Source organism: Pantherophis guttatus, chromosome 2 (genome assembly GCF_059756535.1).
Source record: "Pantherophis guttatus breed Tessera chromosome 2, ASM5975653v1, whole genome shotgun sequence".
In the NCBI taxonomy this organism is placed as follows: Eukaryota; Metazoa; Chordata; class Lepidosauria; order Squamata; family Colubridae; genus Pantherophis; species Pantherophis guttatus.
In genome coordinates this window covers 64,478,299-64,502,313 of record NC_142064.1, presented here as the reverse complement: position 1 = coordinate 64,502,313, position 24,015 = coordinate 64,478,299, and the positions used below count along the sequence as shown (strand labels likewise).

The window sequence follows — 24,015 nt, the reverse complement described above, 5'->3', positions numbered from 1 at the left end:
TTCAGGTACCAGTTCCTGCTTTCTGTTACCATCCTCACCACCTCTATGATAAAATCTGAAGCTTTTTGCCTTAGCTTCATATACAACTCAGCCATCATTGCTTCCGCTATTTCATCTATTTACCATTCGCTATTTTATTGAGATCCAGTTTGGACTAGTGGTTAAGGAAGCAGACTAGAAAGTCAGAGACCATGAGTGAATGCTGGCTCGATTGTTCTATGTCATTCTTGAGTTGGACCTGACACCAACTCCCAAAATGGCTGCTATGGTGAATCTGACTAATCACAGAAAGAAAAGCGCTCTGGGAAGGGTTAAGCAACTTTCTCAAGAACCAAAGATATACCAAGGGTGGGAGGTCTGAACTCCAGAACACAATCCATTTCTCTGAACCCTATTTATTTTTCCCAGCCAATTGCATTTCACAATGTTTCTGTTACCCAAAGGGAACAATATCCAATCTTAAAGTATAGTGTTTCTCTCCCCCTCACAGCATATTCATCCACTTCAAGATTCTCTGTTTTCACTCAATGAAAGTTCTGAAGTTGACAAAGGAAGGAAAACATTTCACTGCTTGGGGAAGTGGTCCGTTCTCCCCATGTTAGGATCTTCACCATCTGCCTTATTAGATTGTTCTCCCATTGATTATTTTTGGAGGCCCACTTCATGAGCTATGCCCACTTCAGAGCTATGGGAGTTTTGGAAGCATGTGTTGTAGCCCGTACGCAGCCTGTGCAGCTAGTAGCTGATTCAGACAGTGAGGAGGCTGGTGTGGTACTGCGCCAGCAGCCTGTGCAGCTGACACTTGAGTCGGACAATGAGGAGGCTGAAGATGATGTGGTGCCAGAGGTGGGGATTCAGCCAGGGCCTTCAGAACCTCCAAAAGCTCCTTTAAGTGAAGAGGATGAAGAGGAGGAGCCTCTTCTCGATGCACAGGTGCACAGAGCTGCCAAAAGGCAGGAGTGGTTCCTCAGAAGGAGGTCTCCTCGAGAGTAAGGCTTGGGGCTAATTGGCCACTCCCTTAGCCTATTTAAGGAAGAACGCTGACTGAAGCAATTTTCAGGGAACAACTTAGTTCACATACCTTCGTGCCTTGATCTTAGTTCTTTGCAAATTGCTTCTGGGCTTTCTGCCAACCATAGTAAGATTAAGATTATTTATTCTTTGGATTCTTGCAGGCTGTTAAGAAAGTTAATTAACAGCCTTTGTTGGAAGAAAAAACTGATTTTATTTTAGTAAACTAAGGTTTGTACAGACTTTGTGTGTGCTGCGTTCTTTGGGGTCCATAGCTGGGGCAGAACAGCATGATGGAGAACAAGACAACTTTTCATGAAGAAGATCTAAGCTTTCCCCTTTATCCACCTTTTTCCATACCTCACTTATCCCCCTCTACAGATGCTGAAGATCTGTTTTCAGTGGAGCCCAAGTTGAGACGTTCACGTCTACCTACAAACAGCAGGCTGGTCTGATTTAGAAAGATCCAAAACCACCTGTGGTCTTTGCGGAAGCTCCTCAGAACCATTGCAGCTGAAGTTATCTCTAATCAGCATCAATCACTTGATAAGGATTGCAATGACTTTTTAAGGTCAAAGGGGCAACAATTCATGGATCTTCTGCAATGAGGTGGTTTTAAAAATAAACTCTTAAAAACCCTGAAACGCTTATAACGTACCTCTGAAATAACCTACTTTTTACTACATATATTTTAAATGACTTTTTCTGTACTCCTGTCTGCCCTGAGGTGGCAGTATTATCATCATTATTATTGTTACAGTTGAGTTAGGCAATGCCGCCCTCTTGTGGCAACTTTTAAATAAATAGAAAGGGAGCTTATTCTCATCTGCTGCCTGGTGCCATCTTTTTATAGACATAGGCATTTTTTTTTTATCCTGTTTGAAAAGTTAAAAACCACTTTGGGTTGAATTAAGTAAAAAAAAAAACCATACAAATCTGGCCAAAATTATTGTAGCAAGAGTCTCAGCACTGTGGCTCAATGCAGCTTTATCATGACGGAGCTAAATTGCAGATTGCACTATTTCACTCAGGATTCCTTGTAGAATTCAAGAATGTGACTCTGTCTCACCCTGATTGTTTTCATGACAAGCGCTGTGAGGTGAGATTTGAAACATCCCATATGCTGCCTGCATCACAATGACAGAAAATAGCTGGGAATTGTATTGCTCTGAAAAGTTGAATTATTCTGTAAGGTCTGGTCTTTGATTTGATTATAAAGGAGAAAATGGTAGAGGGGGGAAATACATAGGACCATTCACAGATGAAATTGTGTCACTGGAAATAACTAGGTATTTGTCAAGTAGATATATAGGGAAAAGAGAGAGGGAGAGAAAGATCCTTTGGAAATTTAACATGAAAAATATGCATACTTTAAGAAATAGCCTGGGCTGGTTAAAACTGTCCTGAGTTGTAGTTCAGAAATATATGATGTTGTACAGTTTTTTACATCCTACCTTAATGCCATGATTCATTATATAACTAAATTGATCAATCAGATGTTGTGCTATATTTTGATGCAGCAACCGTTTCTTAATGCTATATTTGGTACCAAATTAGCACCCATGGCAATTTTATAATTATAATATAGAAACAAGGCCTTGATAAAAAAAAAAGTCAATTTATTTCCCATAATTTTGGATAAAAGTAACAGAATATTAAAATAAATGCATTTGAAACTTAGAATTATTATTCATTTTGTAAATGTATCAGACTGCCTCCCAAAAAAGGTCCATCTCATGTTTTAAAATTATACTTTTGTATAATGTTCTACGTTCCATATTTGGGGACAGGATCTGGATTTAATGTTTTTATACCCTCATTTTCTATGTCAATTCAGCTAAAACTGTGTTACTACCTACCTACTCTGCTCCAACCAATTTCATTTTTGGAATATTAACAATATTCACATTCACATTAATTGCAGCATCCTTTTATTCATTTAATTGCAGCATCCTTTTATTCATTATCGATGCAGATGAAACAAAGGGGAAGCCAAAAAGTTTTGTTTTCATTATACATTCTAATGTGTATGCATACATACTGTATGTTTATGGCACACAACTACATACTTCTACATATGGATAAAGTACAGCTGGTGTTTCTTTTCAAGTGCTCAGGTAAATTATTGTCCCCACAATAATCAAATGTACTGTATTAAAAATATTCCTCATTCCTATTGATTTCATGGGATAATTTTCTCTGCCACATTTGTTTGAATGTTTCTTGCAATAAATATTTAGTTTGGTGTTAGTTTTCAGCCACTCACCATTTGCAGATATTATATATTAAGAAGGTCCTGACCTGAGTTAAATATTGTCTGAAAATTCTTAATTTTTTGAGGAAGTCCCCTGGCTTTTTGATGGGAAGGAGGTAAAATATGAAAATGTTACTTTAAAAAAAAAAAAAAATTCAGTGCTACTAGTTTCTTTGCTTACTGTTGCTTGCTAAGTAGGGTCACCATCAAGAGCACAGGTGTCAAACTCGATCGTGTCACATGACATATCGTGATGTATTGTGATGATTTTTGCCTTTGTGGAGCTGGAGTGGGCGTGGCTTTGTGTGATACATTAGGCCTGACAGACCTGATCAAAAGGATCACAACCAATGTACTGTATTTTTCGGAGTATGAGACGCACCTTTTTACCCCCCAAAAGGGGGGTAATGTAGCCCTGCCCACCCACTGGCCCCCATCCTTTGGCCTGTGCCTCGCAGCAGTTACCTCCTTGCAAGCAAACAGCAAGAAAAAACAGCCCCTTTCAACTTCAGTATAGGTTAATTAGCACAAGTTAATTAGATCGGCCTCCCAACTCTCAGCTGATTTGCTCTCAGCTGTTTTGTGCAGGGCTCTGCTGCTTGCTCCAAAGAGTGCTGGAGCAGATTTTTTTTTCCCTAGCTATGCTGAAAAAGCAAAACTGAAAGTAAAGCAGGCTCTTTGCTGCCACATGACAAAATGAGGCAGGGAGAGATTTCTTTTTCTTTTTGCTCACCAAAAAAGATAGGTGCAAACAATGGGAAATTTAGGGCAAAAGAGGAGCGTTCAAGATTTTAAAACACAAAAGAAAAAAAGCTCTATTTAACTAGGGAATTGTAATAATTGAGATACTATTAATTGTATATTGTGTTGAAAGCAGAAATGGTTAAGTTGTGGTTTGGAGGAATATATGGGGAAAATTATTTGGTTTATTATTATTGGTAAATATAATTGATTTGTAAGAAATTGGATTGCATGGAAATAATTGGAATATTCATGTTTATATTGTTTAATATACAAAAAAGATAGTTATAACTAATTGATTTATATAAAAATGTTGAATTTGTATTAAACAATTGTAATATTAAATAATTAACCAATGTGAGAATGGATATAAAAATAGATGACAATGGGAAGGGGTGTAATATAGAATAGAAGGGAAAAATTGAATTTGATTAAAATTAGAGATGAGAATGAAGGGTAATACTGTTTTTTTAAAAAAAAAATAGATGAGGAATAAATATGGCAAAAAGGAAATATAGAAATTGTAAATTTAATTGAAATGACTAAATACTGTTTAAATTTGTGAACCAGCCGAATACTCTGTTCAAAGAAAATACATTGTATGTGTGTTTGTGTGTTTGTCTAAAAAATAAAAAAAACTTTTTTAAAAAAAACCAACCAAAAAAGGTAGGTGCGTCTTATACTCCAGTGCGTCTTATATTCCGAAAAATACGGTAGTTATTTAACACACCACTGTTAGAACTGGCTGAGTAGACATTATTTATAAGGAGCTGAGCAAACACAATTTGAAAAACAGTGTCTCCAATTAGGAATAGGCAAAAAACTTTCTACTGCACCCATAAGGCACACAGATGTAGATAGTTTGTGATGAGAAAAAAAATTGCCTCCACCCATGGAATCTAACTTCTAATGAATTGATTTACAGTGGGGATGTTCCAAATAAGAGCGTATGAAAGCTCTTAAATATAAATATAAATAAGAGCTTGAGATGATTATGTATCAAGCAAGCCCTTTCCTGTAGCATGTAGAACCAGGTTTCATTTGTCTTATGTCCCACATCCTCTGCAAGTATTTTCTCCTTCTGCTGCTGGGCTGCAGAAGGAAAAACCAAATCTGATTATTAAACGGAAAGAAGACCTTCTCGCTTTCCTGTGGAATATGTTTGTAGCTTCAGTTGATTCTTTTTACATCTAGAATGGACAGGTATCACTACTCTTAACCAGCCTTGATGTTTAATTATTGGCATTCTATGCAGCTGAGATTAGTAACTAGAGAACAGACATTACAACAAGTTGGCCCATGAAGCAGTCAAGTCTCTTTTACTGGAAATCTTCAAATAGAACCTGGATGATCATTTGTAGAGATTCTGTAGTGTATCCCACACTGAGCTGGAGTTAGACCCGCTGGATCTCTAAGGTGCTTTTCAATGCTATGATTCTATGAAATGGGTGAAAGTTCATGATAAATATGGCCCAACACACCAGAACCCATTTTAAGGCCAACTCTAGGAAATGTTACCTCCTCATAATCAATTTGCAAAGTAACATGTGGACAAAAATCACTTTTATCCACTCTTGCTTGGATGCCAGCCTTTTTTCAGAAGTTAAGAGGAACGTAGGACATGTTTTTTATTTTATTTAGCAAGTTTTGATTAGCCTGTGGCTTTTTCAATTATTGCCTATTTTATGAAAGAAATGTGCCAGACTGGACTATGGCTTTAGTGGAGATGAGTACCGGTATTTGTTAATTTGTTAATAGGATAGAACTGAACATGAAAAATGTAGAGAGGAGACAGTATTAAAGCTGATATTGAAGAATTAATATTCACTGGATCTGGAAAATTATTTGTCATGCTTGAATAATTGATTTGGGCCTGTATTATGTAAGCTTGTGAGCCTCTTCAACTATAACCAACATAGTTGGTTGGAGTGACTATACCCACTCCATCATCAAAACTAAAGGATTTGTGGGGGTGGGTGAGTTAAGATTATGGTAATTCTTGACTCCTGGCTACTACATGAATGCACCACCCCCATATCAACAATGCATTCACCACTGTTCTGACACAGGCTCCAATCACATCACTGGAGGCTTTCCCCAACTAGGAGGATCAACAATCTAACCCCCCAGGAGAGAGGACAGTCATGAAGGACTCTGTCCACATCCTCTGAACCAACAGACCCAAATACGTCCCAAATAAATACAATAGACTAAGCTTGTCCTTTCTCACCTCACCTGCTCCTTCCTAGGTGGCATCCAATTTGAAAGTATCTATGTATTTTTATCCTACAGTCACCACCAACTCTTCATGGCAGCCCAACAGATGTTTATATGGCCTGTCTTTCCCCCAAAATAAAATAAAGACTTCAAAAATGACTGTGAGTCATTAATCAGAGAACGTAATGAAGGTGGAGAAATACTTTTACCATTCTTAGACCAGAATTTGAGCTCTAGCTGCTCTGTCAATCTAGCTTTTACCTTCCACAGCCCTGGAGCAGAGACTAACCTATGGCCCATGGAGCACATATGATCCCCTGTAGCAAGGTCATACTTCATGTATTGTGGCAGAAACCACAACCAGGAAGCTGAATGTTTGTCCTCCCAGTCAATCTCTCAGCCCAACCTTACAAATTTGTTATGGTGGAGGTGTGATATATATACATTGTCTTGAATTTCTGAAGAAAGGGTGGGATATCAAGAAATTTAAATATCTAACGAACAAACCAGACATTGTTGTTCCATAATGTGAGATAGGAAATCATGCACATTTATTAACAGTTTGCTTGGGCATGTGAACCAGGGTTTGCATCTGGTTTCGCGGTGGCTCAGCAGCTAAGACGCTGAGCTTGTCGATCAAAAGGTCGACAGTTCAGCAGTTCGAATCCCTAGTGCTGCGTAACAGAGTGAGCTCCTGTTACTTGTCCCAGCTTCTGCCAACCTAGCAGTTCAAAACCATATAAAAATGCAAATAGAAAAATAGGGACCACCTTTGGTAGGAAGGCAACAGCGTTCCGTGCGCCTTTGGCATTTAGTCATGCCGGCCACATGACCACGGAGACGTCTTCAGACAGCGCTGCTCTTTGGCTTTGAAATGGAGATGAGCACCACCCCCTAGAGTCTGGAACGACAAGCACATATGTGCGCGGGGAACCTTTACCCTTAACCTAGTTTTCTCCAGAGACATGTTCTGGCATTGCAGAGAAAGCATTCTTGCATCAAACATCGAATAGTACTACCAGTCATTTAACAGCTGTTCAAATTTACAACAGACCTCCCCCCCCCCTCAAAAAAAAGCTACATAAGAGTATTTCAAATTTATGGCAGTTGAAGTACCCTTGCAGTCATTCGCCTTCTGGCTGACCACAGGGACGCTGCGGCACCCCATCTCTCTCCTCCCCCTCCCCCCATCCCTCCCCAGTGGGACCCTGCAGTGCTCAGGCCTGCTGCCCATGTCTCCTGGAAGCAGCCGCCATTTTCAGCACGCCAACAATTCCTTGCATAAATGACGGCTGCTTTCAGAGCTTTTCTGCCCTGCTCATCTAGCCGACTGGTTTGCAGTCTCCCAACTAGTTCTTGCTAGGCTTTGGGGCGGTCAATTGCCTGCCTGCAAAGGCATCAGCTTCAAGATGAGGTTCTCAAAACCTTTCCCTTGCTTAACCTCCTCCCTTCCCCCAAAAAACACATTCCACAATACAAATAGTCCTCAACTTACAACAGTTCATTTAGCAACCGTTCAAAGTTACAACAGCACTGGAAAAAAAGGTCCTTTTTTCAGAATCCATGTTTGTCTTCCCCACCTAAGACTGAATTCTTGAAATTACCTGTAGCCTGGTACATCTTCCAGGAGTTATAATATGGTTGCCTTAATGTCATTTTTTAAAAGCTGCCATTTAAAAATAAAAGGCTTAAAGTAACATTTCCAATAAACACGGATTTCCTGTGGCTTCTATAATTTTATTTCTAAGAAAATATGATGCAGCACATTTTTGGGCACACAACCTTTTAAAGCATGTTTTACATACCAAAGCTTTTTACAGATTAAATCTTCCGGGCGACAAATATTGCCTTTAAAATGGCACATGCTATAAACAATAGGACAGTAAGGACAAAACAATTTGTGATCACTAATTGAATGAAAATACATCTTATATACAGAATTTACCAAAGTAACAATTATATTTTCCTGTGAAAAAAAATAAATATATGTATATAATGTAACAACTAAATAAATATAAAGATTTACTTTGGAAGTTAAGAGTACAAGGTAAATATTCAACAATTTTTTTCAGAAGTTGGCCGAGCTCAACTCATTCAGGGCTTTCATACTGTGATTTTTCTCAATGCAGAAATTGTATTACTTCCTGTGACTCTAGAAGCCTGGTTATATTTTTAGTCTGTCTCAAAAAATCTCTGTGGCTAGATCTTATAGCATGAATGGAGCTCTCCCTGAAAAGACAGTCTCTAATGTCTCTTGGCATTGGAACACCACGCCTGCAAAATATTGCTGATTTAGAATCTGTCCTTCAAGAGAAACCCAAGTTATAGAAAGTGTAACTCTGCTGATTTAAACTATATGGTCTTGGTGGACTAATAAAGCCAATACTTCTTTTGCTTCAAGTGCTAAGTGCCTTGTTACTGTGTTTTAAAAAATCTAGGTTTGTACATGCATGTCATTCAGCAAGGCAATTAACACATACTCAGTAATTGGTTTATCATTCATATGAACTAATCTTTATTTAAAAAAACAAAACAAACTATCTTACACTGATTTATTTGTATCCCAAGCGAGGATTTCAAAGGGTACTTTGAAAAAAATATTTAAAATTTCAAAATAATTAAGAGAAGAGTGAAAACTTCACTCTTCAATCAGTATAGGAGAAGCACAAATATAAAAGAATTAAGAATCTGCAAAACATTTGTGACTCACTTGCACAATTGTGCTTTGGGGTTGGCTTAGTATCAAAAACTTTCATTTCTGAACTCCTCTTAATTCTATAGGTTTTCTTCTACTGTTACATCAAAACATTCTCACTAATAAAAAGACTGTAGTGTTGTAAGCTTCCCTGATCTGTATCTGATGACAAAGCAACCATTTTCAGGGACACAATCTTCACGTACAGTTTAACATTATATGAGGGAGATTTGAACATAGATACTTCCAGATATTCTTATTCTAGAACTTCCCCAGTTCCTACAGAACAGTAAAGCTACATAGGGTTAACAGGAGTTATGGGGTAGTCTGGTGGGTAACTGCTTTGGAAAAAATTGCTCCAATATCAACTACTTGTATTTCAGCTTTCAAATATCCAAACTTCCACTGGGTTCAAGCTCAATGGAACTCTAGTTAAAGAAACAAAGGATGAAAATTGTGGCTTGTGAGCTTGGCTTGTATACTAACAATAAAATAATTAGCTTAGAATGTCCTTCAAGATCAAATACTGTATCATAGATTGTTAGGAATAAGGATAGTAAACATGAGCCCAAGGCTAACACATATTATACCTAAAATCAATCCAGTACAGTTAGGTTCAGATTATTAAAGAATGTATTTATTTTTTCGATTTATTTATCTAAATGGTGTGAAGTTGGTCAGTAAGACAATCTGGAGCTTTCAACCAGGTTGTAAAAAATGTATGAAGAATCCAGCTGTAAAAAAAAATTCTGACACTAGATCAGAGTAGAGAGAAATAGATTTCTCTACTCATAGCCTTGTGAGAAATTAATAATTTTCAAGACCTGTAGAATTTAAATTCATTTCCTAATTTGGACAGAAATTGACAAATGTGATCAGCTAACTATTGTCTCAACTATGAAAACTTCCTTAAAAATGAGAACGCTTAACACAGTAAAGCAAAATAAAACCTATGAATTTAGAAAAACAGATTAGTTTTATATATCAAGGAGAAAAATATGAATCTAGTAAAACTTTAAAAACATATAAAACTGCCTCTCAATCCAGCCAACAGAATGACAAACTTTTGCATTTCCTGATCTTTATCAGATTCTCAGGAAAGTTGGGGTTTTGTATAGCATCAAGGATTATCATTATGATATCATATTAAAGTGCACATGTTGCATGTTGTGGATTTCATGTAGTCCATGTAGATGTTAATCTTATAAACCTTTTCTAAATTTCCAAGCATGAAGGAGACTTCTTGCAAAGAAGTTCAGACACCTTTCTATTGGTTCCCTTGTTGCAAAGCAATGCCTTGAGGCAGGGCTGTCCAACCTTGGCAACTTTAAGAGCTGAGGACTTCAATTTACAGAATTCCCCAGCTAGCCATGCTGGATGGGGAATTCTGGGAATTGAAGTCCACAAGTCTTAAAATTGCCACGATAAGACACCTCTACCTTGGGGGAAGGCCAAAATACCTATTCATTTTACAAAGGCCAGTATCTCTCCTGGGGTTGGAGGATTGGAATCCTTTCTGGTTTTGAGTATTATTTATATAGAGAATTTGCTTTCCGGTATTTTCTTCAGTGAGGCCTTGTTGCTTTCATGTTCAATTCAGACCCAGAGCAAGAATGAGGATTTTGATCAAGTTTCACAAATTTTGATCCTTCTTCTTGACATCAAAGTACAAAAATGATAGCAAACAGTTTCAGAGAACAACTTACTATTCTGGGGAGAAGGGAAGGTAATGACTACAATCTCAGCCTTTGCAGCCTTCTGTTCCTTTAAATTCGGGAAGAGGAGGAGTGAATCATTAAATTGCAGCATGTGGACAAGAAAAGTGTGATCATTATAAATCCACTATGCGTGTATGCACACCTAGTTAGAACCCTTTGTTACAAAATATCTTGTGGTTCCAAATTCTGAGAATCCATGAAGAAATATCATTTGCAACTTTAGTCTAATCTACCCAAAATTAAAACATCAGGGCAAAAATTTGTAGCTCAGCTTTCTTCCTGATTGCTAGGTTGTTTGAAATGGTATAGCCCTGCAACAATATTTACAACTGAAATATTCTCTAGGTTATCTACCATTATTAAATCTACTGCATTTTATAATAGCCATTCTCTACATAGCATTCTTCAGAATTGCTGGGACTTCAACTTCTTATATTTCAAAACAGCATCCAGTTATAGTCCAAATTGCCCTCCAAACTCCAGGAGGGCACTTGACAGATGAAGAAGCTATACATTCTGCTCAGAGATCCTATGTAATACCAACAGCAGCGTTCGGAATTCAGCATAAGAAGGGGTACATTTTTTTCTAGAGAGTTCTAGATAGTTGTATTTTTCTTCCAATTCAGGTTCAATTCCCAAGCCATCACTACTTTTTCTAGGATCTCGAAAGCTGCACGATATGGAAAAGTTGATTGCTTCAGAATATCCTTCAAAAACAAGTACTGCACAAGCTTTAAGAATAGTGATAAAGAATCACAAATTTCTTCACGATGCAAGGCAGAGAATGAGCTTATGATTGCATAAGCAGATTGGCTTATGAAGGCACAGCTGATTTGAGATGGAATTATCTTAACTGCATAAATGAAGAAGTGAGTAATTCCTCTGGCGAACTCAGAATTTTATTCTTTTTGGCTTGGTTCATTCAATAAGCAGCATATCTCAATTTTGCTTAAAGACTCTTATGGGCCTCATAGCTGAAAAGTTGGTTCCATCTTTCCTTCTGCTGATCATCTGGAACAACCTATGCTTTTCATTTTTTCCTCTTCCACTGCCACAGAAGTCTGTTTCTTTGAGGCCAAGGAGTTGCTTCTCATACACTGCAGCAGTTTTTGGTGAATGACGACTTTTTTAGTGTTGTCCCAGCCAGCTTAGTGACTGTTTTATCATCATCTTTGCTATCGCTTCTTTTTCGCACTTCACTGAAAAACAATAGTTTGTTTGATCAGACAAAGCATTTTCAAAGGGAAATTATCCTGCTTTATTGTGACCATTTGCTGAATAAGAGTAAAGGTTCATGAATACTGCATATTGATACAGTTTGCTTTCACCGTGTACACTGAACATGAATAAATATCATGTGAATTAATGCTATTTACAGTGCTTAGCTTAATGGCAAACATAGGAGAAGACGTATTGTCAAGAAGAGGTGTTTACATAATAAACTTCAGTCTTGGGCCATGATGAAACATCCCATTTTAGCATTATTTTTCCTGCTCTGGACACAATCCACACAGAAAATCCAAATTATCATCTACAGAGTGCGCTAAAATAAATGGGAACTGTGGAAGGAAGTTTGCCTATGGACTGTGATTTGAGTAGTAAATTAGTACTAGCAACAATAAGGCTTCATGCATGCCCAGTACATTGACTCCATTTTTCCTTATAAATGGTTTAGTATCCTGAGTCACAGAACTACATAATCTTGATCATGGACTGAATCACTAACTGTCAAGGGTGCCCAGGAATGTGCCTTTGGGGTAAGGTTATAAAACATCTTTAGAAAGCAAGTTTTCCAGGTTTCTTTTCATTAATGTTTTGATATTTACATCACGAAGAGACTACAGGTAGTCCCCAACTTATGACCACAATGGAGCCCAAAATTTGTTGCTATGCTGAGTTGTTAAGTCAGTTTTGCTCCATTTTACAACCTTTCTTGCCAGAGTTGTAAGTAAATCACTGCAGTTGTTAAGTTAGTAACATGGTTTTTAAATGAATCTGACTTTCCCATTGATTTTGCTTGTCAGAAGATCGCAATTTGTCCCTGGGACACTGCAACTGTCATAAATATGAGTCAGTTGCCAAGCATTTGAATTTGGTCACGTGACTTAAATGAACCGTTGTATCTCGAGGACTACCTGTATTTCATTTCTGAAATAAATGTATTTGTCCTAAAATTAAACTTTAAAAGCCTATTGTCTACTATTTGGGAGATTCTACAGTTGTATTATATTGTACTTGCTCCCTTGAAATCTTTAATTCGACTGTCATTTAATAAAGTGCCTAAAGAATTCTGGAAATGACTCTTATCACACAGTAACAGTTAATTTTAAAATAATGTTTCAGATGGTTACATCTCTGCTGAATCTGTTGCCAATGATACCTAAGAGATTTTCCTGTATTCTAAATGAATAAGCAGAAGGGGCTCTTTCTACAATCCAATGTATTTTTATGGTATCAGCAAGAACAATTGAACACAAAGCTACAACCAAACGCTACTTTTAATCTTGCTAAAAATAAAAAGACATGATCTCAGACATTCCATGATTTTCATTTCATGAGCCATGTCATTATAATAACCCGCATAAACCAGGAATTCATGTTGATTTAGACATGGAAAAACATTTAAAAGATAGATATTTGCTGACTATCTATAAGTGCATTATCAAAAGACTCATTAACCCATACCAGTTTAATAACGAAACACTCTTGCCAAAGTTACAATGAAATATATCACAGTTTTGATTACACAGTAAGATTGGAAAACACATTATAGAATTCAGAAGACGACTATCAAAATTGGGCATTTTTTGGAGCAGCCCAATCCAAGACTTCAATCCCATAATTCTCATTTAATTGGCTATAGAGAATGGTCCCAGTTAAAAGCCACAATAATGGAAACAGCTTGCTATATGGATCATCATCATAAGGCTACAGATCTTTCTGTGCAGCAGACAGGAAGACAAACAATGGAGGGAGGAACTTGTTAAAATAATGGGGACATTCCATACCGTGGTTGTTGTCAGAAGGTATCTTATTCTCCGCAGTATCTACCAATAGATGTTGAATGTGTAATCCTATCCTTATTTTTTAAAACTATTTTGATATTTTATAGTTTATGAAGATTCTACTAACAAGCCAATTTTACATTACAATCTATATGAAACACATATAGTGTTCTTCATATGCAATGAGCAAATATATTTAATGCACATATATTTTAGGGAAGTACAACATGGCAATACATGGGGTTGTGTATACTATGCATACTTACTGGCCTAAAATATTCAGTGGACCCTGCAAAAACTGAAATAATTGAGATTTGCCAGTAGTCATTGGAGAGGATGCCTTGCAAGGACTCAATGCTAATAACTTTTCTACTTAGCCCCAGGAAATAATGTTCTTGAGGTGCAGCTTTCCTCAGATCTAATTGGATTCACTAGCAGCAGTGATCCACTAAACCACTTTTACTTCATAAAGTTAATTGTGCAAGGAACAGCTTCTGGTAGTCTTATCTGATCCTTCAAAATTAAACATGAAGGAAGAGAGCAAAGACCTTTCTCTTGAATGAGGAAATAGAACAAGATACTTAGTACCAGTGAGAAGGTAGTTGATTCACCAAGAACAGCCTTTGATGGCCTCTGAAAAGCTGGAATTGGTCTTGAAACTAAGGAGAAAAACCCAACTGTATACATGCCAAACTATTCATTCCACCTATTCCAGTTTACACAGATGTACACACCAAATGTACATTTAAAAAAATGAATGGCATTGAACAAATATGACTTTTTAAAAGGTGTGGATATAGGGCCTCTGAACATACCGAGCAAGATGAAGCACTGCCTCAACAATATTAGAGCCGTCTTTAGCACTTGTTTCGCAGAATAGTGCACTGTAAGTCTAGGTTAAAAAAAAATCAGAAAGTATATTAATTACCTTAATGGAAATTCAATTCAAAAAATGATTAAAAGACAAAACTGAAAATAAAATAACTAATTGCTTTTGTTTGATATGATACCTTCCAAATGTTCTCGACATCAACTTTCATCATTTCCAGCTATTCTTCAGGCTGAAAATTGTAGAAGTTGATGTCCAAAATTTCTAGAAGTGCCAAAGGATTGAAATATTGCATTAAATAGCTGTTACTTTCCAAATGTTTGCTAACACCCACTAAACTACAATATCAATAGCAATTTTTTCAAATCAAGTTTTTATACATTGCCTGAACCTCAAGGATTCAACTTCTAACAGTTCAAGCTTCCATTTCAATATCTGATTCTATTTTCAATATTATCTTTTTTATTTTTTCCAAGCTATTGGATCTGTCATTCTTACCATGGCCAACTTTTCTCCATAGTTGAGAGGTACGCATTTCAGTCCTTCTTCAGCTGTCTGACGAAGATCTGATTTGTTTCCCACCATCATGATTGGGATATTTTCATGTGTGGCATCCTACAATGAATAGAACTTTAATGCCGGGGCTTCTGATGTTAAATCCAAAATACAAATTTTAATAGTCTAACCATCAAAACATTTTTGTTATTATTAGATTTTCACCCTGCTTTCAATTAGCTTAAATAAAAAAACTGTTGGGTTACTGTATCATATATATTAATGTATATTTATTAGTTAAATTTATATGTTGCCCATCTCACAAGAGGAGACTCTAGGCTACAAACAGCAAAAAAAATATATAAAATAATAAGCATATCAAAACCATCATAATAAAAAAAAATAAAGCATAAAAACACACAAGAAATTAGATCAGCAAGGGAGCCACCTCAAGATCTCACCAGTCCCTGAACTCCCAGGCCTGATGACATAGCCAGGCTTGTGGGACTTCCAGAAAACATATAGGCATAGAGTTGACCTCAGATTTAGTATAGGTAGTTCTTGACTTATAACCACAATGGAGCCCACAATTTCTGTTGCTAAGTGAAACATTTGTTAAGCGAAGTATGCTCCATTTTACGATCTTTCTTGTCACAGTTGTTAAATTAATTCCTCCAGTTATTAAATTAGTGACACTGCATTGACTTTGGTTGTCAGAAGGTCGCAAAAAGGTGACCATATGACCTTGGGACACTGCAACCATCATAAATATGAATCAGTTGCCAAGTTCAATCCGAATTTTGATCATGCGACCATAGGAATGCTGCAACAGTTGTATCTGTAAAAAACAGTCCTGAGTCACTTTTTTAAGTACAGCTGTAACTTTGAATGGTCATTAAATGAACTGTTGTAAGTCAAGGACTACCTGTACTGCAACACACTGAGTCTGAATCATCTCAACCATTAATAACATTTCAAACACAGGTTTCCTTAGAACATTTTGTAAGATCAAAACATCCTTACCGCTATCATATCCACCCATTCTCGAACATTAAGAAAGCTTTTTTCACAAGTAACATCATACAGTAGAAGCACTCCATCTGCTCTTCTGAAGTAAGACTTAGCAATACTTCGGAACCTTTTAAAAAAAAGTTAAAAATTTGCTGTAGTTCTTCTATCCCGCTTTTTTTTTTCTTAGTCTGTAGAGCAGGTTAAGTTCATTAGATTAAAATCATAAACATCTGATCCATAAGGATGGCAGGGAAGAAATTAAGATAGTAAATGTGTAATGGCTCCGTTACCTGAGCCTGTGTCATCGGCAGGAGAGGACTCCGAGAGTGAAGGAGAGGAGTTGGCAAGGCCTCCCTCTCCAGGACCCTCCTCTCTGGCAATGCCTTCGGTGTCCGCCGAAGGGCAAGAGATAGGGCCGGGGCCAAGCACGTCCACACAGCCACAGATGGACAGTGATGAAGGTAATGAGTCTTGGCTGGATCCACGCCAGCATCGCAGAGATAAGCGCGCGCAACAGAAGAAAAGGCGTGCCCAAGATTAGGCTAAGTCACTGGACCACACCCCACAAGGTATAAAAGGGAACGTGGTGGCCAGTCAAACCTTGTGATGAACAAAGCTGAAAGCTTCCACGCCATTCTGCATTGCCGGACTTTTGCTATAGACTTTGCTGGATTATCTCTGGACTTGATTGGCTCTGTAATTATTGAGCTGTTTCTTTTACCAGAAGTGGGGAGAAGTTATCTCTCCTCTTCGTAAGTAATAAACTCTTGGCAGGCAGCCACTAGGTTGTTGCCAAGTTCCGTTATCATAAGGAAAAGGATTTTGCCGGCTGGTTTAGTCTTTAACTCTTGAACGTCTGTTGGTGTATGTGCGTGTGGGACGGGGACAGAACATCAGGCTGCATTACATACCCTTTAAGTTGGTACCAATAATATAGTGGCAATTTAGGATTAGTTTGAACTTTAAAGAACCAGTGCTTTAAGTGTCCAATGGGCCACTACTATCCAAGATCAGGTATAAATACCAGGTGTCCTGTAATTGTTCCAGAGTAAAATACCTTACCATTGTCTGGACCTAGTGGAAGCTGAAATTATCTACATTTTGTTCAATCGTAAGACATTTTCTGTGGCATTCTAAGGCTATTTTCCTTAACCTGGCATTCTCCAAAATGCACTGGGTTTTGGTACAGGACAGCACCAAAACATAATTTTCTAATACAGATCTTTTATTTCAAATAAAATCAGATAAATTTAACTAACCTCTCTTGACCAGCAGTATCCCAAAGCTGTAGCACCGTAGGTTCTCCATCAACAATGAGTCTCTTCATTTGAAAATCAACCCCTTAAAATAAATAACATCCTTTAATGCACTGCATAGCCATCCTTTAATTCAATTAATGTTAAGAATCTGGAATTTATCAATAGGATGAAACCTAAAAACATAACCAGAGTTAAATAAGTGAGATTACTGAGAACTCTGGGGCAAGAACGGGAGCTCACCCCATCACACAGTGCTTAGATCTTGAACTGCCAACCTTCCGGTTGACAAGCCCAGCGTCTAGGATGACAAAAAGATATAATAAAGTAGAAAACTGTGCTGTACCATCTGGCTATTTGTCCACTTCCAAATATGAGAAATAATTTCCCCGTCACAGAATCAAGTCTTTGACTCTGCTTCCAACAGATGACATTTGCCAATCAGCTTCTGAGGTCTGGAGCTCAATAGAGTACTCTCCTGACAATGTTGGCACTAAAAGGACAAGTGTAAATGGGAATGCCCCTTTGGGAGCATCTTTTAGGAGATCTTTGAGCTGAAGATCTCAACATTTCATTTTCATGTGCATGTAGGTTTTTCAAGAAGGCTAAACCTGGGCTGCTAGTTACTGTAGCCTGAGGTTAGGCGGGGGAGGGGTGGACAGGGAAACAAATGGTCTGGCAATAAGCATGTCAGTAGAGGGGGCATGTTGCAGACCTGTCACTCAAGAAATTTCTATTGGCAGTTGCTTGTCCTGTTATTTTGGATTCTTTTCTGCTGATCTTCAGATTTATAAATCTGTAACAGCCTACTACAATATGGTCTACATTTTACAGGGCATCTAGTTTAATCTGCTGCTCAGTGCAGGAATCCAGTAAATCAGTCACAACAAGTGAACATTTAACCTGCACTGAAGACTCCAACAAATTGAAATCCACCACTGTTCCAGCAGATTGTCCCAGTGTTTAATTGTTCTCTCAGGAAATTCTCAGATTTTATATCGAAGTAATATAGTGTCAAAATCTGTATTCTAGTTTGGAGAATGGACCTAACTACATCTCCATCTCTCTGCCACTTTACTGTCTGTCCCTGTTTCCCTTTTAACTTCAACAGAAGTTTTGAGATAGGTCAGGACAAAGCCACATATGATGTCTTAAGATCCCTGGAAAAAGTCAAATGTAGAGGTGATTGAAAGACAAGCTATTATAATCAAAACATGGTATCTATATTTTGTGGGGGGAAATATCTTCAAAACTCATCTGTTAGCTCAGGCAGTTATGGGTGCCCTAGAAAAGGAAAATATAAAAAAAACATACCCAGGGTTGCACTGGTGTTTCCTCGAAATTCATTTTTGCAAAGCCTCATAAGAAAGCTAGATTTTCCAACAGCTGCATCCCCGGCAAGAACTATCTTGTAGGCCTTCTCTGAGCTTGGGTATTTGGAATTGTTGTGTATAGAATCAACCTAATATAGCAAAACATGTACCATATTGACAACATTAAAATAATACTAAGCTTTTGATTCAGTAATCTTATTTTTAAGGCTGTCAGCGCTAACACTGGAGCATATATACATAAATACACTTAGTTGCTTATGGTGTAATTCTAGATATGATGATTAACTTCATCACTGAAAACTAGCATAATGAAAATATTTCATCAGACATCATTGGGATTGGGGCGGATGATATTTGTGTTTTCATTTATTGCAATGTCAATATTGCAATGCTTTCTATAAATCCAGTAGTACAGTACAATTTAGAATACTGAAAACTATACAGATTCCCACTTAATTAAAGTTATCAAAGAAATAACTGAAGGATACAAAGCCTTCCTTGTCAATCAAAGCCTTTTAAAAAGTGGTAGCATGACAGCCGTTCAAACAGAAATTAACAGGTGAGAAAAATTTAAATTTCTTTTTTTCTTTCAGGAGATCCACTAGGGCTATATATATTTTGAACATTATTTAAGGAAAGATTTTTTTAAACCCATGCTAATGCAACTACTCTACTTATTAAAGCAGCTATCACATTTTTCCAGGCGTGTGAGTCAGTTCCTTTAAGGCTCCCTTAAAGATGTGGCTGCTTTAATAAATTATGTCATTAAACCAGAGAAACTCTGAAAAAAGGATTTCTTACTGAAAGAGATGCTGAGCTTGTACAAGTTCAAAAGTATACTTCCTAATCATTTATAAAAGATACAGTGCCCAAATATCCAATAACACTGATTTAGCAATAACATAAAAATATGTATTTCCACTCTACATAATATGAAATTTGCTACCACAAAACATAGCTGCCTTTAAAAGGAGTGACTCATAAAATTTTGGCTTGCTATATAGTTGGTGGACCTGAAGGCCAATGAACTGATGTTTTCATATCTTATATATATGAAGGTTGATGGAGATGGCTAAACTGACTGCTTTGATTAAAGACAAAAATACAGTTACTTTTGTTTCTACTTGGAAGCTGCTTCTGGACTTAGTGCTCAAGGAGGGAGAAAATGAAACTTTGACTTTGGGTTTTGTTATAGAAATGGCTATTTTATACTGTTATGTAAAAGTAAAAAGTTAGGTTTGATGTTATTATTTTATTCTACGGCACCAAAGAAAGTCAGAAGTTAAAGCCTTCCCCCCCACTTTTTCCCACAATTTTCCCTTCCCTTTTCCCCCCTCTTATTTTTCCTACTATTTTCTTTTGTATTTCTGTATTCTTATGGTATTAATACATAAATAAACAAAAACTTTGGAACGAAAAGGGTCATCTGGGTGGCTATCAGTAATGAAACAGTAGAGTAAATAAGCCTTCCCAGTATTGTTCCCTTTACATTTGTTTTGGCCAAGAACATAAAGGACGCAGTTAGCAAATGTGAATTAGGGATTCCCAGACTGAAGATGAGTCTTATGCAAACATATCACAAACTCTTAGTCATCAATCAACATACAAAATACCCCTTCATTCAAAAGGGTGAGAGCAAGAAGCCAGAATTTAAAGCCTTGAGAAAATATGAAACTCCCTGAGATCTTTGCACTGCAATGAACAATCGACTTGTTACATGTGATGCTTTGTTCTTGTCTGCAGTAAATTCTCTAATCTAGCCAAGCTGTGTTTGCGAGTTTTCTGCCAAGTCAAACTGAGAAACTGAACTAAGGATTAAGTGTCTGGAGATCTATAATTTACTGTTGAGCTCAGGGATGAAGTCTGACCAAGTTTGTAAGAACTCTGAGAGGTATATTCCCTATTCCTCCAACAGTTTTAGAGGATAGGAGGCAGGGAAGATTGGTCGACTCTAGTGGACTTCTGACAGATTTTAAAGTAGTTTATGTCTTTATGTCTGGTGATTTCTGGATTTACTGATTAAAAATGAGGTTTTTCCAGGAAGAAGGAAACTGAGATAGGCAATTTATAAAAGTGGAAAAGTTGACACGACTACAAATTGTGCAAAGATCAGAAGTCACTTCTTTAGATATCTTTTCTTGTTTGTCTTTTGTGGTTCCTCACTTATTTTACATCATTTTTGGTTTTTCTATTTTTTCTTTTTAAGTTACTATTTTTTTTTCATCCTGTATAAAATTTTCTTTCATTATAAAAGATGTTTAAAAGTGTTTTATGTCTTATAATGCATTATAAAAAATGTCATAAAGTACATTTTTATATTAGCATAACATGCCTTAAAATCACTGGAGGACTTTTTTTGTTTGGGTTAAGTTTTTAAGTTTAAAATATAAAAGACTTTCAAAGATAAAATTTCACGAAACTCAGTTACATAACAACAAGACAAGATGTTGATGCACTCTTTCTGAAGATTTCACTGAGCTTTGTAAATAATAATCTGATAGCCAATAAAATCAGTGAAGCTTGCATCTGAATTGGCATCCATAGTACCGGATGTTTATGCTAAGCCAAGCTTGTTTGGTTCAGAGAATGCACTGTACTATAAACCTAGTTATAGTTATTTATTCAATAAAGTACACCATAGGATAATGTGTCAACAAAAGAATAACATGATTAGTTCTTCACTGCAAAAAAAAAAGCCTCAGATTTCCATCAGCTGCTCCTTGATGCCATATAGAAAATACCTTTTGACAGTAAAAACATAGTGAAAAAAATGAAACGGCACATAGGAAGGGAAAGAAGAATCCGAGCTTAAAAATGTCAAGGATACACTGAATAACTGATATTTTGGTTGTTCTGAAGGGTGCCCTTTCAATCTCAGCCATTGTGGTTTTAAGAGTAAATATGGCACTCTATATTTCATACCTGTGGAGAGAATGCAGGGATGTGTTTCCTTGTCGAAGCTCGAGAACTGCTTTGATTGACTGATTGTTCAGGTTTCCAATACAATACTGTATTTACGTCATCAGGACTGTATACCTCTTCATCTCGTATCTCTGGGACCTGCAGAAAACAAGATGTGTAACTAACCTGCCTTGGAAAACACTATTGTTAATGAAAGGAAGGGAGGGGGAGAGAGAGAGAGATCAATCTACTGCCATAATCCAATTTGACTCTCAGTTAATACATGTCATACAAGATTATTTTTTTTCATTTGTATGGGTAGCATTTACAGATTCCCCTTGGAGAACTGGAGTAAATTCTTCAACTATTACATTCCATCTATTAAAATTGTAGACAGTCTCTTTCCTGTAGGTTAAGATGGATATATATATATTTACTATGTCATTCTACAGGATGGGATGCAATGAATAAGCATCCACTCTTCCCCCGAAACTCTGTGAAGAGTAACCACAGAAATAATGTGGTCAATTAACCACATTAAATGTAAAACCTGCAATTCCTTTACATATTTAAACACACATATTTCCATCTTATATGAGGTTCTGGTTAACTCTCTGACAAGCAGGAGGTGATTCTGCTTTTAAACACCAATCTGAACATTTTAAAATGTATGGTTAACATGCTCCGTAGCTTACGTCTGTGTCAGAAGCATCACCCGGGAAGTTTTCCTGCAGACACTGTGTTCTCTCAGATGTTCTTTGATGCTTGGATTCCACTTCTGAATCATATTCATTGGAATCTCTTAATGTAGACAAGCCGCTATCAAAGCAGCTTTCAGGCAAGCTGTCAACTTCACAGTTTATCCTCTGCATTGGATCACAAAGTGCGAGGGAGTCATACTCTTCATCCACGTAGGATGAATGAGACAGCCTGATTGAGATATAAGGAGACATAACTTTTGGAAAGGCAATGCAAAGGGTAAAGTTCAAACCCGCCCTCTACCTCACAGGGATTCCTGCTATGGAACAAATTTGAGGAAGTGTGCTGTGATCCTCTAGACATTTAGCCAATTATATTTCACATGGGTAAATATACAGAGGATATGAATAATTATACTGTAACATTCAGTCAGGGAGAGCAGACCTACATACTAATGTTAATGGGGCTACCCTTGAAAAGTGTTCGGAGACTATAGTTGGTCCAGAACGCAGCCATGCGAGCTATCATGGGTGCACCTAGGTACACCCACATTACACCAATTCTCCATGAGCTGCACTGGCTCCCTATTTGTCTCCGGTCACAATTCAAGGTGTTGGTTATTACCTTTAAAGCCCTACATGGCTCAGGACCAGGGTATCTTCAAGACCGCCTTCTACCGCATAACTCCCAACAACTGGTAAGATCCCACAGAGTTGGTCTCCTCCAGGTCCCGTCAGCTGAACAATGCCGGCTGGCGGGCCCGCAGGGGAGGACCTTCTCTGTGGCTGCCCCAGCTCTCTGGAACCAGTTACCTCCTGAGGTCCTGACCATCCCCACCCTATTGGCCTTCCGAAAAGCGGTGAAGACCTGGCTTTTCCAGCAGGCCTGGGGCCATTGATCTCACTCTTGCAATCCGGCGAGATCCAGCCATGAATGGTGTGAATGAGTTTTAATGTTTTTAATGTTTTTAATTTTTAAATGTTTTTTTTTATTATTATTATTTTAAATGCATTGTGAGCCACCCTGAGTCTTCGGAGAGGGGCGGCATACAAATTGAATTAATAAATAAATAATAAATAAATAAATAAAATAGAAGTTGCAACTAAGACATATATAAGTGTTGTCATCCTGTTCCACTACACTAGAATAGTCTGAATAATTTCAAAGACTAATCGTGGTTAAACGTCTTTTGAAGTACAGTGCTAAAACATTAAAATAAAATACAATAGTAAAGCACTTAAGGCCTAGTTTGTTTTTTATATGTTTATTTCATTACAATATTTCCATCCCAATTTCTCAACATTCAAGTTTAAGAAACAGAATTTAAGGGGAAAAATGTTTAAATTCCTTCAAATTTTGTAGTTAACATAGAATAGGACACACATCTCTTAAAGCATTTCCCCCAAAAATGCATGCTAGAGAAACTCTATTCTGAAAACTGAGAGAAAATTTGTATTTCTTGAAACTTTCTTCTTAACTTAGGTGATATACATAATACCAAGTCTTAAATTTACAAAATTATTCCAGAGAGTAAAAATGCTAGGCTCCCATTCAAAATGATTAATGAATGAGAAGTATTAGCTTTAATTCATGAAAATCTCTCAGGGACAAAATCAATACATCTGTTTCCAACAATCATTTCCCTTGTTAGATGATCATTCGATTCCACTAGAGAGCAGCATAGGGTAGGCAACCAATGTTCTATATTAAAGTTACCATAAACATTATGTTATACATATTAGGGGGCTCCAATCTTGGAAACTTTAAGACTTGTGGACATGCTGGCTGGGAAATTTTGGGAGTTGAAGCCCACAAGTCTTAAGGTAGCCAAGGCTGGACACCTCTGCAC

At 37.2% G+C, this 24,015-nt stretch overlaps 1 protein-coding gene across 2 annotated transcripts in view; it reads right to left on the bottom strand.

Annotated features, from left to right (window-relative positions):
* Window positions 1-11,519: 11,519 nt before the first annotated feature.
* The window catches only part of RASEF (RAS and EF-hand domain containing), a 35,377-nt gene continuing 22,881 nt past the window's right edge, over window positions 11,520-24,015 (bottom strand). For both annotated transcript variants that reach the window (XM_034410170.3, XM_087886092.1), the window contains 8 exons: window positions 22,163-22,397; window positions 21,489-21,626; window positions 18,547-18,694; window positions 17,236-17,317; window positions 15,989-16,103; window positions 14,969-15,085; window positions 14,457-14,533; window positions 11,520-11,835 (listed from right to left, as the gene is read on the bottom strand). In XM_034410170.3, coding sequence (XP_034266061.2) covers window positions 11,727-11,835; window positions 14,457-14,533; window positions 14,969-15,085; window positions 15,989-16,103; window positions 17,236-17,317; window positions 18,547-18,694; window positions 21,489-21,626; window positions 22,163-22,397 — 1,021 coding nt within the window. In that variant the 3' untranslated portion in view covers window positions 11,520-11,726. The remainder of the gene's footprint in view (window positions 11,836-14,456; window positions 14,534-14,968; window positions 15,086-15,988; window positions 16,104-17,235; window positions 17,318-18,546; window positions 18,695-21,488; window positions 21,627-22,162; window positions 22,398-24,015) is intronic.